We start from the raw sequence: 17,880 nt of genomic DNA, 5'->3' as shown, positions 1-17,880 counted from the left end.
GTTTTGGTCTGGAGTTCTAGCCCAGTGGAACCACAATTACTGTATGTACATCATCTGGTGTGCTGCTCTTTGCATTTTGATCACCCCTGGATTGTAAGTACAAACTAAGAAGTCTATATTTTATCTCCTAAAAGTATTATTTCTCCAAATTTTTATTTATAACCTATCAAAGAATGTTAGAACCAATTTAGTAAGTTGCAAGCAATATTTAAAATTAAAACAATAGGGGGTCGGGAGGTGGTGCAGTGGGTTAAGTGCATGTGGCACAAAGCACAGGGACCGGCGTAAGGATCCCGGTTCGAGCCCCCGGCTCCCCACCTGCAGGGGAGTCGCTTCACAGGTGGTGAAGCAGGTCTGCAGGTGTCTATCTTTCTCTCCCCCTCTGTCTTCCCCTCCTCTCTCCATTTCTCTCTGTTCTATCCAACAACAAACGACATCAACAATGGCAATAATAATAACCACAACGAGGCTACAATAACAAGGGCAACAAAAAGGGGGGGAAAATGGCCTCCAGGAGCAGTGGATTCGTGGTACAGGCACCTCAGCAATAACCCTGGAGGGGAAAAATAAATATTAAAACAATAAGGGAACACCATGAAAAATTCCAGAGGGACTGGAGCTGCATGGATGGATGGCTGTATGAGACGTTGATTCCTCCCTGTTCCTTCTCTGTCCCTGGCCATCTCTCCCCTCTCAGCTCAAAACAAGAAAAGACAACTGGAATGATGAAGTCTCTTGGCAATATCATAATACTTGAGCTCCTGGGTCCATTCCTCAGTGCTGCATTATAAAAAGAAACTCAGCAATGTCCAGATACCTACAGATGTAACAAAACCTTCCGTTTAAACATACTAATTAAGGAAAGTCCCTTTTATTCAGAATTTATTGTGTCATGTGAAATATAGCTTGAAAGGTGACAATTTTCAGTTAGTGTCAATGTTAGCTATCTTAGAAAAATTAGGTTAGATTAAGATACCACAAAGATCTATCGCAATTACCTTGAATAGTGTAGCAGTTTCTGGGATTATTCCTCTAATTTTCACCTGGGGTTCTAAAGGCAATGGGATAAGTTCCACATCTGACAAGTTCATCTTTTCATTGTCTCCAAGCAATGCCTGCAGTCTCTCATTCTAAAAACAAAAAAAGACTAATTCACTTACTTTAAAATTTACAAAGTATCACAAAAAACATGCAAAATAATAAAGATAGTTTATCAGTGATAAGCATTTATAATGTAATGGCAGTAGCAAAACATGTTTTAAGAGACCCACCCTTGGCTGTAAAAAAAAGAACTTTCAAAAGGTTAGAAAAATTTTCACATTTATTGTGCTTCACTGAAAATTAGGAATCACTAAATGCTGAATTCTAAGTCTCAATTTCTATTTTCCCAGGATTATCAAGCAACATAGAGAAACTAGTCTCATTCTGCAACTTAATTTCATGTGACCAAATCTTAAGAACAAATTCAATTATATTTTTCTGCTAAATGTTTGAAGACTTAAAAAGTGAACTCAATTCACTAAGAAGACCTTGTGCCCAACTCTTTGCTATCATCACTGGACTGTTCTTTGCAACTTTTTCAGCGTTCCTACAGGGTTTAGAACAACCTCTTCTAATACATTTCAAAAAAAAGAATCTCTTTCCTTTGCAACCTGTGAGAATCTTGCTTATTTTAAAGGGGGTTTGCTCCTTGGGGGGGTGTGGGGGGGAGAGGGAGACTTTACTTGTCAACTGCAGTGCTACTGACACAAACCACAAAGCAGTGTCAGTAAGATGGAAGTGTGGAAAAATCTCTCAAGGACCACCACCAAAAAAAAAAAAAAAAAAAAGTGAAATTCTTCCCCTTCAGTAATATTTTGAATCTCCTTTAAAACAATAAGTTATAGTCAACTAGAGACTGGTAAGAAATACTACACACCTTTTAGAAAAATCATGCAATGGAGGCCAGGTGGTGGCATACCTGGTTAAGCACTCACATTATGGTGCACAATGACCCAGGTTCAAGCCCCTGGTCCCCACCTGCAGAAGAGAAGCTTCATGAGTGGTGAAGCAGGGAAGCAGGTGTCTTTCTCTCTGTCTCTTTCTCTATCTCTCCCACTCCTATCAATTTCTCTGTCTCTATCCAATTATCAATAAAGATAAAAATTGAGAGAGTCATGAAATGTATGACCATATACTCGCACATTAGTATGAAGCAGATCCACAAGGACTGTGCATGACTAGCTGGAAAGATAGTTCACGTGATAGTGTGCTTGCGTGGTTATGGTCACGGCCTAGGCTTCAGCCTTAGCCCCTGCACACTGAAGGAAACTTCAGTACTGTGATGTGTTTCTCTCTGTCTCTGTCTTTGTATTATATTAATGGGCTTGGAATAGTGGTCAAACCCCAGTGATGACAAAAATAAATAAATAAAACTTTTAAAGGATGAAGCAGTGACAATCTGATTTCAAAATATCATATGCCAAATTTCTAGTAGGGGCACTAATAACAGTCAGATAAATTAAAAAGCCGATAATAAGGAGGGAAAAGTATAGGCACTTAACCATCTGCACTGCTACAAATCAGTCACCATTTCTGAATTTGACCTTCTGACTCTTCTTCAAGCTTTCTCTTATAGTCTCGTTAACTAACAGCTAAAATGCTGCATGTCATTTCATTCTTTTGTTCCAAACTTCCAGTGGCTCCCACTCTTAACTCAATGTTTATGTCAAAGTTCTTAACATGACTTACAACACTCAACTCCCATTTCTTCCCCTCTTGCCTGTCTCCAATGATCTCATATTTGACTATAGATCTCCAGTCTCTGGTCTAAAACACTGGACTACTTCCTATTCAACCAGCAAGCCACACAATGATCCTGTAGTCTTTATACACTGTTTATATATGCTGTTCACCTGGCTCAAAAAAAAAAAAAGAAAAAAGATTTAGGGTGGGGGTAGATAGCATAATGGTTATACAAAGAGACTCTCATGCCTGAGGCTCCAAAGTCTCAGGTTCAATCCCTTGCAACACTATAAGCCAGAGCTGAGCAGTGCCTGGTTAAAAAAGAAAAAAAAAAATTTATTACATATAATACATATAAGAGAGTGAAAGTTTCACTTAAGACATAGAAAGTAACACAGGTCAGAACATCATTCTGGTCCATGCGGTGTCAGGGCACCTGAGGCATCGTAGGCATGCAAGTCTGAGGCTCCACCATTTGCGTATTTCCCAGCCACCAGACAAGCATCCTACAGATACTCAGGTATCTTGGTTCCCTCATCAGCTTTAGGCCTTTTTCCAAATGTCAATGTCTCAGTGGGACTGTCCCTGACTACTCCACTGAGAAGCACCTGGCAACTCCGAATAATGGTATCACCTAAAGAACCAACTTAACGAAGCACTTACTACCCACCTGTTTTGATTTAGTCTTTGATTGCACTAACTTGCATTCTCTTTACTTCTGCCTTTACAGGAATATAAAGTCTGAAATAATGAACATTTTTATATTCACTGCTATATCCCCAGGACCTACAAAAGTGATTGGCATGCCCTAGGAATGCCAACATATTTTACCAGCTAAATGGTATCATCACCTAAAGAACTGCAGTGACCAAGAAATGCCTTACCCACATTTAATATGAAGATTTTAACGGTGAAGAAAAGTCAATGGAAATATATTCTATTAGAACTGCAATGTTTAAACTCAGATTTCTTCTGGTAAAATTTTTTTCCTAAAGTAAAATCAGCACAGAGAAGACAGCCACATTATAATTTACTTCACCTGTTGACACGTAACTCCCAGATCACCTTGCCACAGATCTCAGAGCTCACACTTTTGCACTCACCATGCTACACATCTCACAAATGCTTTATGAAGAATGGAAAATGTTACATACAACTTCAAGTCATTCCCAGGAGCCATTTAATCAATGCTAGAAGTAACACAAGTAACAGTAGTAGGGGATCACCTTGGCATTCTTCCGGGGTTCCAGGGATATTTGATTTTCCTAGTCAATCTTTAAATAGAAATTAAGTTTGTCTCTTAGCATATCTTGAAAAAATACCTAAAACAGATTTTAGTCAGTGCTGAGACTATATTCAGGGTTGTCTGATTTTAAATATAGACTATGTATGTGACAAGGACACACTTTATTTCAGGGTTCTCAAAATGGTGATTCAATAGGTAGTTATCTTACAGAATAGCTAAAACTAGAGTTTAAACACAGCTCATATGTGTAGTGAATAGAGGTAAATGTCACATGAAAATAAAGGGGGTTAAATATATGCTTCCAAGCTGACAGTCACAGAAGTAGAAGCTCTGTCTCTGTGGGTGGGCATCTGAGCATCTGGGACTACTCTGCTTCTCACAGAGGCGTTGCTGGAGAAAGAAGCAGTAGAAGGATTAAAAACATGGTTCATGGCTCATGAATCTTCTCAAGAACAGAGAAAACTCAATAAAATATATGTTGGCTAGTTTCAAGCGTTTTTCTCCTCCCTCACTCTGTGAACAGTAATCCTTGCCCATTTTTCTTTAGGTCTGATTCTGATCCTTTGAACTCCTATATCATGTTTTCTCTTTCTCATTGCCTTCTATTTTTCAAGTCTAGAGAAGCAGAAGAAAATGTGTTTTCTTGTTTTGCAAAGGTAATTAAAATTATCTGCCTATTATGGGATTTGTAAAAAGACGATATCAAGTGACCCCTGAACATCATGTAGCTATTAATAAAGGCAAAAATGATATATGAAAATGGATATTAGCTTATTCTCATCAAGTAGAGACCTTATTTTTGAGGAAAGAATGCATGTACTTACCCTATGAACAGAGAAAGCCTATGCTGTCAGCGACAACTAATTCTGCAAACTGAGACTTCACTATGGGCCTTAGTTTCCTTGGAATTCTAATTTGGGAGAGATCTAGAAGTTTTTTCCATGTCAGGAAAAACATATTCTAAAATGTTATGTTCTGGGCCAGAGAGTAGTGCACGTGTATGTGCAAGGTCCCAGGTTCTATCCCCAGCACTAGAAACAGCTAGAGCTGAGTGGTACTCTGATAAAATATAATAATTGTAAAATGCCAAGAATATGGGCTCAGACATCTGTGAACAAACTCCAACTCTAAAATTACTGATATGTCTGAAAAATTATTCAATCTTTCAATCCCAACTTTTTGTCACAACTGGGACAATAATGGTACTGATTTCTTAAGCTTACTGCGAGGAAAAATCAACATATGTACAAAATCCTAAAATTTTCCAAGTGTTCTACTCCTAGAAAGACTTGAGAACTTCACCAATGCTATCAACGCAGAGACAGCATCCAGTATGTTCTAGTACGAAGACACTATCACATAAACAAAAAGCAAACCCCCAAGATTTACCTTTTTCTTACGATTTCCACTTTCACGCTGTACTGCCTTCATCAGGTGCACCAGTCGGTCTACAAATGTCTGCTGTGCGGCCAGCAAAGAGCGCATCACTCTGACAGACTTATCACCCTGAAGGGTTGAAAGCAAGGAAAATTAGTCTTTGTAGCGTAGCGGTTATGGTTTCTTTAATAGCAGGGGTTATTTGTTCTTCAAACAGTTACAAAACTTCATCACAAAGTGCACTTGAAAAAGATTAACTATCTTGATTCACAGATAACAAGAAATCTGCTATTTTTAAACTACCACAGATTCTTCCGCAAATGAAAATTACCTGAGCCTGTAGCAAATACATATCTCAAAATAGTTCTTTCTACATATACAACACTGGGGTAAAATATCACCAAAATGTGTTCACTCAGAGACTCAATAACTATCTTACGCTTATAATGTCTTCAGAAATATGCCAGATATTTGGGAAAAATGATTTCCAAGACACTGAAAATCTAATAAAGCAATAACAGAAAAAACTAAATGAGCAAATAAAAACATGCTCGTTCAATACACTATACATCTTAAAAATTGAATTTTATAAAATTATATCAAGTGATTCTCAGTTTATTAAATATGAATAAACTTTCTCATTTTATCCTCCTAGTTAGAGGAAGCTTGTCAAATATCCTCTAATAGGAGTAAATTTAAGTTCAAATAAACCAACACTTCTTTGCAGAGTGACCAAGACTTTAAGTCATGGAACTGAAATTTGGCTAACTGACTGCTTATTTGACAATCACTGTGATGTAGAGCCAACCCGAGCTCTATAAAATATTTAAAATATTACTCTTAAGTTGTTCAAAAACAGTCTGTTAGGAATTTTAATAACACAGAACATGAAAGAGCAGATAAAAGACACTATGAAGTAAAATATTTTCCTTTAGCAAATGCTATGACTTTTTCTTCATTGCCCTTGCACCCTCTGCTGGCCAAACTGTTCTATTACATTAAGACATTAAGAATAACTTGGAGGGAAATGATTTTACAGATCTCTAAAAACTAAGAAGAAAAAAACATGAAATACATTGAATGTTTATGTGAAATGGCCACTGAAAATCTCTAGAAATGTAACTGATCCTTGGTAAGAAAAACAGACAACAGAAAAGGAAGAAAGCAAAGCTTAATTATGTTCCATGCATAGGTTTAAAGGTTTAGGAAGAAATGCTTATCATTCCTACAGGCCTGAGAGTTTTAACTCCAACTATACAACTGCTACTATAGGACAAAAACAACTTTAGATGAAATGAGAACAGTAGCCAGGGACAGGGAACAGCGTGCAGAACGTGTGTGACTAGATCCCAACACTGCTACTCTCGTGCGGTCTGACCTAATCCCACTTGTGAGATAAAAACCGGGATGATTCTTTCAATATTCCTTTTAAAAAACATTTTATTTATTGACAGAGATGCAGAGAGAAAGAGAGAGGCACCAGAGCACTGGCTAACTTTGGCTTATGGCGGTCCAGGGGATTGAACCTAGGACTTTGGAGCCTCAGGCATGAGAGCCTCTGCATAACCATTATGCTATCTTACTTATGAACAATAAAAATCTGGCTGTACACAATATTCATACATTACAGAATATTACCATTTGATTTGCATTATTATTATTATTATTTTTTATTTTTTTATTTTAAATAGGGTGGCAAGGCAGTACTCCAGGCAGGACATGCTCCTGGCCACATGTGTGCCTAGGTTCAGCCCCTGACACTGCAGGGAGGTGCTGCGGTACTGGGGGAAGCTTTGATGCTATGGGATCTCTCCTCTTTTCTCTATATCAGGATGAAAAGTGGGCTAAGTGGAGGAACTACATGTAGAAGGTCCTGGATCAGGAGGAAAAAAAGGGGGGAGGTTGGGGAGACAGACGTAATGGTTATGCAGGCAAAGTTCCTGCTTGATACTCTGAGGTCTAAAGAACCATCCCCAGAGCCATCATAAGCCACAGATGAGAAGGGCTTTGGTCTGTGTAGCTGTCTCATTTAAAAAAAAAAAAAATTAAAGATTTTTTATATATCAGGAGTCGAGCAGTAGCGCAGTGAGTTAAGCGAACGTGTATGGCGCCAAGCGCAAGGACTAACTCAAGGATCCTGGTTCGAGCCCCCAGCTCCCCACCTGCAGGGGAGTCTCTTCACAGGTGGTGAAGCAGGTCTTCAGGTGTCTATCTTTCTCTTCCCCTGTCTTCCTCTCCTCTGTCCATCTCTCTGTCCAATCTAACAACGACAACATCAATAACAACAATAACTAAAACAATAAAAAAACAACAAGGGCAACAAAAAGGAAAATAAATAAAATATTTTTAAAAAATTTCAAATATGTTTCACTGTTCCAGAAGATGGCACAGTGGATACAGCATTGGACTCTCGAGCATGAGGTCCTGAGTTTTAATCCCCGGTAGCACATGTACCAGAGTGATGTCTGGTTCTTTCTCTCTCTCCTATCATTTCTCATGAATTAATAAATAAAATCTTAAAAAATGAAGATTTTGAACATAAAAACCATCCTTCTCTCAAGAGACATATGAGAATAGGTGAGAGGCCAGGCTTGGCTGGTGCACTCCATCAGCAATCCCCACAGCCAACAGTTACCTTCAGCAGTGCTTGGCTGAACCTTCTCATTACATTCAAATACATTTCGTGCGTCTTTGGGTCTCTCTGCTGAGTATCTTGATCTTCGCATTCCACAATTACATACCTTAAAAATATGGTGAGTCATGCATACAGTGTGAAATAGAGCTCGGATTTGTTTTGCAACTATTTATACTTAATGGAAATTACAATAGACTACATGTATGAAAATGATACAATAGAGTTATGGCATATTTTAATCCGCACTCCTTTAAAATAGGAAATTAAAAAAATACATACCACCAACTCAAAACAGAAAATTAACAGGTATGCATTGATTAGTATAATAGTCTAGACTTTCTAAAAACACCAATATTGAACCAACTATCAAAAATGTTAGGAAGGTTGGTTGTGCACTAACATCCTCAGAATCCATAAAAGCTTCCATATATCTACTGAGTAACCCAAGAATAGGGATATGAACTGTCTAATACCTATAGTATTACCTAAGACAGTTACTCTAAAATCCACTCTGAAACACCATGTTTCCCCAACCTTATTTTACCCATCAGAGCACTGCTCAGCTCTGGCTTATGGTGGTCTGGGGGATTGGATCTGGGACCTCAGAGCCTCAGGCATTATCTGAAGTAACTTTTATTATTAACATGCTTCAAATGATAAATATAATCTTAAACAGTTTTACTCCTTTCCCATTCAATTTCTCCACTTCTTAAAAAGCAATAGATTTCAATTATTCTAGCAAAAAAAAAAAAAAAAACACAAAAAACTTAAGAGAGATCAATTTTAAACATTTTCTTAAACTATCTACACTATGATAAAATCATCTAAGCAATGATCTGGATTAGACCTTAGAAACCACACAATCTCATCAATGTTTCTAACTGTTCTGATGGTTTTTAACAATAATAAGTAAAACAGTATGTCTAAGGCTATTCCACTCTGAACACACTCGATGCCACATGATAAATAATGTGCAAAAAACAAATACAAACAGCTAGACTTTATTTTACAAATCGGTGCATACAGTTACTGGTGTGCACACAGATGCAATAAAACTACAAGTTGAGAATTCAGAAGGGGAAACACAAAGCAGAACATGGACTGGGTTTTAGTGTGTTACACCAAAGTACAGGACTCTGATGGTGGTGGTGGGGTGGTTTTTTAAATAACAATGGTAGATTCTAAAACTGTTCTTTTGCCACCAGGGTTATCACGGAGACCTGGTGTCTGCACAAATCCACAGCTCATGGGGGCCACATATGCATTTTTTTCCCCTTTTGATAGAGGGTGACACAGAGAGGTAAAGGAGAAGACAGACACCTACAGCACTGCTCTACCGCTTATGAAGCTTCCCCTTGCTTGTGGGGACCAGGGCCTTGAATCAGCATCCTTATACCTGGTAATAAACATCTAGATCAACTTCCTTTTTCATTAGACTGGATACTTACAGGGAGTTTGTCTTGCACATGACAGGACAGTTTAGACGGCTGGAGACCTGGAATCAGAACTGAAGACTCTGTACTTCTATGCCAGAATTCTTTCTACTTCTCTAAACCTACTCACACTGTTTTATCTTTTAAAACCCACACAAAGCTAGGATGTGAGGCAGTTCACCTGGGCATACACGTGCTTGTTGTGTGTGATCCAGGCTTAGCCCTGGGTCCCACTGCACTGAGGGAAGGACGGGGATGATTTTTTCCTCTCTCTGTGTCTCTCTGTCTCTGCCTTTCTATCTGAATTCAGTGATTAAAAAATAATAATAAAAATCAGTAACACAAAAGGTTTTACTGAGTGTCTCACAAATCTTAGGTCACAAATTAATGTCCTTCATATCATTTCTGGGATTGAGCACATGTAGCAGGTACATCTTCTGAGAGCAGAGAACATAATTTTCCTGTTCATAATAAATCCTCAGCATGTGTGGCTTCCATGTGTGGCTCATGACTCTGAATATGTAACTGTACAGTGGTTCCAGTATTACAGATAGGAAGATAATCTCAATGCTGATTATTAACAAATAGAAATGTATATCTTTTTATCAGATTATGGTCTTATTTTGCATTTTGCCACACTGCCTGTTTTTTTATATCGATTTACCCTAATCTTCAAACCTCAGCCCACCACGTCACTTTTAACACACCCATTTCTAGCTATACACAAAACGTTCATATTAAATGAGTTACTATTTTTTTTTATTTCTAAAGAAGTCTACTATCAGTGTTTCAGGTATCTGGGTTTTAAATATTCATGGAGCTGTTTGGAAATATAAATTTCTCAAAAGCTCAGCAAGAAATAGAAAAAGTCTCAATCACTTAAATATAAAAAGAGGATGGGGTTCAGAGTCCTAAAGCAGACGGCCATATTTGCTGCAGGTGCAGTGTGTTGGTACATATTTGGGGAAGATGTGAAACTGTATCTCTGAAGTAAAAGCCATGTAAATAAATCAAAAGAAAGAAGCAAGGAGAGGAAGGTAAGGGAGGAAGAGGGAAAAAGGGGATGGGCAAGCAAACCAGAGAGAGCAAGTTCTATTTAAAACAAAGCACATGGCCCCACACCTATGGACATCTAATCTTTGATAAGGGGGCCCAAAGCATTAAATGGAAGAAGGAGGCTCTCTTAAATAAATGGTGCTGGGAAAACTGGGTTGTAACATGCAGAAGAATGAAATTGAACCACTTTATCTCACCAGAAACAAAAATCAACTCCAAATTGATCAAAGACCTAGATGTCAGACCAGAAACAATCAAATACTTAGAGAAACCATTGGTAAAACACTTTCCCACCTATACCTCAAGGACATCTTTGATGAATCAAACCCAATTGCAAGGAAGACTAAAGCAGAAACAAACCAATGGGACTACATCAAATTGAAAAGCTTCTGCACAGCCAAAGAAACTATTAAACAAACAAAGAGACCCCTCACAGAATGGGAGAAGATCTTCACATGCCATATATCAGACAAGAAACTAATCACCAAAATAGATAAAGAGCTCAGCAAACTTAGCACCAAAAAAGCAAATGACCCCTTCCAAAAATGGGCAGAGGATATGAACAAAACATTCACTACAGAGGAGATTCAAAAGGCTAACAAACATATGAAAAACTGCTCTAGGTCACTGATTGTTAGAGAAATGAAAATTAAGACAACACTAAGATATCACCTCACTCCTGTAAGAATGGCATACATCAAAAAGGACAGCAGCAACAAATGCTGGAGAGGCTGTGGGGACGGACAGAGGAACCCTTTCACATTGCTGGTGGGAATGTAAATTGGTCTAGCCTCTGTGGAGAGCAGTCTGGAAAACTCTCACAAGGCTAGACACGGACCTTCCATATGACCCAGTAATTCTTCTCCTGGGTTATACCCCAAGGACTCCATAACACCCAACCAAAAAGAGGTGTATACTCCTATATTCATAGCAGCACAATTCATAATAGCTAAAACCTGGAAGCAACCCAGGTGCCCAACAACAGATGAGTGGCTGAGAAAGCTGTGGTATAGATACACAATGGAATACTATGCAGCTATCAAGAACAATGAACCCACCTTCTCTGACCCATCTTGGACAGAGCTAGTAGGAATTATGTTAAGTGAGCTAGGTCAGAAAGATAAAGATGAGTATGGGATGATCCCACTCATCAACAGAAGTTGAGTAAGAAGATCTGAAAGGGAAACTAAAAGCAGGACCTGACCAAATTGTCAGTAGGGCACCAAAGTAAAAACCCTGTGGTGAGGGGTAGACATGCAGCTTCCTGGGCCAGTGGGGAGTGAGAGTGGGTGGGAAGGATGGGTCACAGTCTTTTGGTGGTGGGAATGGTGTTTATGTACACTCCTAGTAAAATGTAGACATATAAATCACTAGTTAATTAATATGAGAGGGGGAAAATTAATTGTATGTCTTGAAGTTTTTCAAAACACAAACTGAATCTTTTCAATATATAGGCTGTGTAATTGATATGCAGACTCTCTCAAAAGTCTAGACCAAGTAGATCAGAAGCAACCAATAGCACAGCTATATTCAAGATACTGGGTACTGTACAGCAAACCCTAACAAAAGGACTTTTCAAAGTTAACCCAATTACCAAATAATGTGATGATAACATTAACTATCGATTGTCTTTTGGAACCCTAAGACAGCAGGAACCTCACATCTCCACTATAGAGCCTCTACTTCCCCCAGTCCTGGAACCCTTGGATAGGGCCCACTTTCCCGTATGCCTCTCCCAATCCATATCAAATAATATTGCATCTGCCGATCACAACCTAACCAACACAACGATTGCCACCTCAACATGCTTCACTTCAGACTGTGTCCAGAGACTTCACGTGTGGAATGACAACCCTTCAGCTTCATTACTCGGGTGAGACCTTTCCTTTCATAGTATACTCTAATTTCATCTCAGGTGGTTCACTTTCTAACAAAGTCCCAAAACCTAGATATACACCAGTTTCTGTGAGACAGAGCATATGTTCACACGTATCTGTAAACTACTGCAAAGCAGAAAGTGCACTAGAGTTTGCAGTGAGTACCCCCCTAGCATTTCCTCTCCACTATTCCAAGCTATGGGTCCATGATTGCTCAACAATTTGTCTGGCTTCGTATGTTAACTCTCTTTTCAGTCACCAGGTTCCAGATGTCATCAGGATGCCAGCCAGGCTTCCCTAGACTGAAGACCCCACCAATGTGTCCTGGAGCTCTGCTTCCCCAGAGACACACCCTACTAGGGAAAGAGAGAGGCAGACTGGGAGTTTGGACCGACCAGTCAACGCCCATGTTCAGCGGGGAAGCAATTACAGAAGCCAGACCTTCTACCTTCTGCAACCCACAATGACCCTGGGTCCATGCTCCCAGAGGGATAGAGAATGGGAAAGCTATCAGGGGAGGGGGTGGGAAATGGAGATTGGGTGGCGGGAATTGTGTGGAATTGTACCCCTCCTACCCTACGGTTTTGTTAATTAATCCTTTCTTAAATAAAAAAAAAAAAGCACATGGGTACTCAGTGTTTAATTTGTGGTCACTGTGGTCTGGAACCCAACCTACTTCACATTCCTATCTCATACACCTGTTTGTTTTTTAACTATAAATGTCCTCTGTATGATTCCGCCGGAACTATCAAGAGTCAAGGAGTGGCTATCTCTTACTTGATGTCTTCAACTCTAAATAATAAACCTCTTTTATTATTCAAAAAATCACCTTAGAGTCTCCTTTAACCTACCTTCATCACTTCCTAATGATCACGTATTAATAAGAATATCAATCAGGTTTCCTCTTTCCTAGTATTTTAAAATGTCTGCGAACCCAAGCTGCTTGCTGGTTTAAACTCCCACTCTCCCTGCATATTGAGGCCAAAGCCACAGCCACCTCCAGTATGCATCCATCTGTTTTCATTCATGTTGCACTCCTGTCTAGAAATACCTTCCTGGCTCGCCCTCTTCAAACTCAACCCATCTGTTTAGTATAGATGACCTTATCCTTTCCAGGAAGTCTTTGCAGGTCCCAACAACTTTTTCCTTCATTAGAATAAGTCAGTTTTATCCACAAAATGTTGATGTTACTTTACTTGTTATTAGTGTTTCCTATCTGTAACTTCTAGTTCCCTTCCTAGGTCATAAAGAGGCTGATGCCAGACATAATATCATAAAACTGTTCTGACATACCCACTACAGATGCAGAGCATTGTAAATGTTGACAAAGTTAAGAGCCCCCCCTCCATCCTGGATTCCACTGGACTGTTTTACCATAATGAAAGGTGTTTTACCAGGTTCCAGATGTCATCAGGATGCCGGCCAGGCTTCCCTAGACTGAAGACCCCACCAATTTGTCCTGGAGCTCCACTTCCCCAGCGACACACCATACTAGGGAAAGAGAGAGGCAGACTGGGAGTATGGACCAACCAGTCAACGCCCATGTTCAGCGGGGAAGCAATTACAGAAGCCAGACCTTCCACCCTCTACAACCCTCAATGACCCTGGGTCCATGCTCCCAGAGGGATAGAGAATGGGAAAGCTATCAGGGGAGGAGGTGGGAAATGGAGATTGGGTGGTGGGAATTGTATGGAATTGTACCCCTCCTACCCTATGGTTTTGTTAATTAATCCTTTCTTAAATAAAAAAGAAAAGAAAAAAAAAAGGTGTTTTAGAAAGCCCCAGAGTCGGTTTATAACCGTGACAGTAGTTGCATGAGAAAAATGAGCCACGAGACTCTGCATATCCTGTTCCCAATGAGAATTCTAAACTAAGAATATAAGGAAATATTCTTGAATCATAAATAAAGAAAGGCTTCTAATATCACAGAATTCACATGACCAAATTGAAGATAATTAAAATTATGTAAATAATTTAAGACTTAATTTTATGTAAATAAATTCTAAAAGCCCCCCCCCCCCACCATGATTGGATACACAGCAGAGCTGGCAGAATTTCAGATTTCATGCACAAGGTCCCCTGGTTTGATCCTCAACACTGTATGTACTACAATGCTGCTTTGCTCTTTCTCTCTAAATCTATATCTCATATAAAATAAAAGGTATATTTTTAAAAATCATTTAAAAATGCAGTTGTTTACTCACACTGCCCAAGGGCTCATTAGTAATGAACAACACTGTAGACCATTCCTTACTTCCGAAAATTGTACAGGACTATTGTATAGGACTATTTTCTGATGAACAAGCCAAGGGGAAAAAAAAAGTTCAGATAAGACTATCTCCTATTTGTGTTGTTTATTTAGGATGTTTGGTCACTATAGGACACCAGTTAAGAATGTCCAGGGGCTGGGCAGTGGTGCATCCAGTTAAACACATGTAGTATTATGTGCAAGGTCCCAGGTTGGAGGCCCTGCTCCCCACCTGCAGTAGGGAAGCTTTGTGGGCAGTGAAGCAGGTCAATAGGCATCTTCCCTTCTCTCCACACATAATAGTTCTAAGCTAGGAAACTAATTATACACTTATATTGAAATCTAATTCAAGCTGTCTACCTTTTGGTTTAATTAGTGTCATTTAACTAAGTTAAAATAGTTGCATATGTCCTTTGACTATTTCCATCACCTTTATATAATCACAATCATCAGCAAAATGATCTACAAATGAGTAATGAAGATGAACCCAGCATACAGGCAGGGGGAAAGCTTCACAAGTGGTGAAGCAGGACTGCAGGTGTCTGTCTCTCTCCCTCTCACTCAATTTCTCTTGGTCTCTATCCAGTAATAAAGAAAAAAAATGCATTTTCAAATGTGAGGTAAAAATTTGGATAAAGAGAAGAGACTGAGATTTGAATCAATTCTGAATTATGTGCTCATAATACTATGAGAAGTTCTACAAAATCTCTTTGAAACCTGTCTTCTTTAAGTAGAAATACAGACAGAACTACCCAGGTGCCCTGGGTGCCATTAGTGGGTTACCTATTCTTGGCAAAATTTTTGTGTGGTGGAATAAATGGCCTTTATTACCTAGAAAGGTCCTAAAAAATTATAGAAAAGCATGCAAAGCTTTAATTTCAATATACTGGAATGTCTATTAAAAAACAAATAAACGGGGTCGGGTGGCAGCAGCAGGTTAAGCGCACGTGGTGCAAAGCTCAAGGTCCTCCGGAAGGATCCCGGTTCCAGCCCCTGGCTCCTCACCTGCAGAGGAGTCGCTTCACAGGCGGTGAAGCAGGTCTGCAGATGTCTTATCTTTCTCTCCCCCTCTCTGGATTTCTCTCTGTCCTATCAAACAACGAACGGCATCAACAACAACAATAATGACCACAGCAAGGCTACAACAAGTGCAACAAAAGGGGGCGGGAAATGGCCCCCAGGAGCAGTGGATTCATGGTGCAGGCACTGAACCCCAGCAATAACCCTGGAGGCAAACAAAACAAAACAAAAACAAAAAAATTCCAGGGGGTCAGGCAGTAGCGCACCAGCTTAAGAGCACATAGTGTGAAGTGCAAGGACCCACACAGGGATCCAGGTTCCAGCCCCCAGCACCCCAGCTGCAAGGGGGTGGCTTCACAAGTGGTAAAGTAGGTCTGTAGGTGTTTATCTTTCTCTCCCCCTCTCTATCTTCCCCTCTTCTCTCAATTTCTATTTCTCTCTGTCCTTTCCAGAAACAGCAACAAATACAACTATGGAAAAAAGATGGCCACAGGAGCAGTGGGTTTGCAGTAAAAAAAAAAACAAAAAAAAAAACGGAAAGTTATAGACTGTGATGTCTAACATTACAGAGACTATAACTCACCTCTGTGGCTTAGAAGGTTGACACTATTCACTCTAAAAGGACTGTCAGCACAACTATCGGCCCTCAAGGATTCTTCTGTGGCAGAAATTCTGTTTAAACCACAGTAAAAGGTACTACTAAAGAAGAAACTTTAAAATGTTCACAAGAAAACAGAACAATTAAAAATCAGTATTTTAATAAGTTTGTTGAAAGACATTTAAGCTATTGTATCTGATTAATACTTTATATCATAATGTTTAGTTCATATTGAAAGAAAGGAAAAGCTCATTTTAAAACAACTATATGCAACTAATTATTTCCTACAGTTTTATCCTACAGTCAAAAAAAGTGTCCGCCAAGGCCCAAAGCCCACATCAATAGCTTTTTCCCTGAGTATTTCTGAATATGTAATATGCAGACTATAAATGTGGAAAAACAATTACTCCTCAGAGAATGGACAGACACAGCAAATGTGATTGCTTCCATGAATCAGAGATACAGTGGGAAAACACAAATCAAATATCAGTTTGATAGAATGTTTATAAGACTGGGAGTTGGGAGCTGAACTTGGTTTATTATCTACGGAGTAAACAATGTGCTTTTTCCCGAAACAGCTGCCTTGTTGGAAAGTGCTCATCTAACAGGGTTTTTATAGTTTAGTTACTTTCAGAATGTAATGCCTCTTATTTGAAATAAGGGATAAGGGATTCTATCATAACTAATTTCAGGTTTTACAATGAAATCTGTTCTATAGTAAAATCCACAGAGTATGTAATTTTAAAACACATAATCAACATATGCACACATCACTTCAATAATAGACACTACTCTAGACCATAAATTCTGAACTAGAAAAAACTTCCCATGAGTACTGAAAGAAAATAAAACTGAATATAACAGAATTCTGAGCAACTGATTTACAGATATATTAAAACCTAATTTCAAGATCTATTGGAAGCTTGTAAGTACTAAGTCAAACAACTTGTCCCACAATTTTTTTATTTCCTTTTAAATATTTACTTAGACTTTCATGAGGAACTATTTTTCCATAAGGCCAGTACACTTAAGAATTTAGGGCAGGATGTGGATACCATTAAAAGAAGTAAGCAAGGGATTACATCAAAAGTTAATAGTAGCTATTTGGTAATATGAGACTATTAAGTAAACTTTTTGAAGTAAAAAATGGTGATCAATAACTACCTTCAAACTTTAAAATTCTGTGACAGATAAAAAGGAGCTATGTTTCATAATATCCATGTCTTAGAAATTCAGTTTGCCTCTCTGTACCTTAGTTTTTCATTGACAATAATCTTACCTACGGTGAGCAAAAGGAATTATGGGAGTTATGGGACAAGAACATAATTAGAATACAGCTGATGTCAGCTTGACATTACAGCATGTGACACACATATGTAAACTCACAAGAGATTGTGGGTATGGGAGACTATTTAAAAGAGTGTCTGGCTCAATGTGATATTATACTTTAAAAAGCTGCTAACAAATACAGATTAATTAAAAGGTATTGTAAAAAAAAAAAAAACTTATCTTGACAATTTGGGAGCTACTCAAGTCCAGCTCTCTAGCCCTATTCTTAACTCTGACTACATCTTCCCAGACAATATTTTTTAGCCCAACTCTATGTCAATTATCAAGCTCAAGCAAAAATCACTAAAATCACAGACCCCAAGGAACATACCTAAAA

The 17,880-nt window shown here is 38.8% G+C and overlaps 1 protein-coding gene across 2 annotated transcripts in view; it reads right to left on the bottom strand.

The window, feature by feature from the left end:
* PIK3C3 (phosphatidylinositol 3-kinase catalytic subunit type 3) overlaps positions 1 to 17,880 on the bottom strand; it is a 134,079-nt gene that overhangs the window by 47,444 nt on the left and 68,755 nt on the right. For both annotated transcript variants that reach the window (XM_016193414.2, XM_060173799.1), the window contains 3 exons: positions 7,983 to 8,088; positions 5,360 to 5,476; positions 999 to 1,130 (listed from right to left, as the gene is read on the bottom strand). In XM_016193414.2, the coding sequence (XP_016048900.1) occupies positions 999 to 1,130; positions 5,360 to 5,476; positions 7,983 to 8,088 (355 nt within the window). The remainder of the gene's footprint in view (positions 1 to 998; positions 1,131 to 5,359; positions 5,477 to 7,982; positions 8,089 to 17,880) is intronic.

This window comes from Erinaceus europaeus, chromosome 15, assembly GCF_950295315.1.
Source record: "Erinaceus europaeus chromosome 15, mEriEur2.1, whole genome shotgun sequence".
Classification (NCBI taxonomy): domain Eukaryota; kingdom Metazoa; phylum Chordata; class Mammalia; order Eulipotyphla; family Erinaceidae; genus Erinaceus; species Erinaceus europaeus.
Note: the sequence above shows the minus strand (reverse complement) of the source record. Positions and strands in the feature narration are given on the sequence as shown.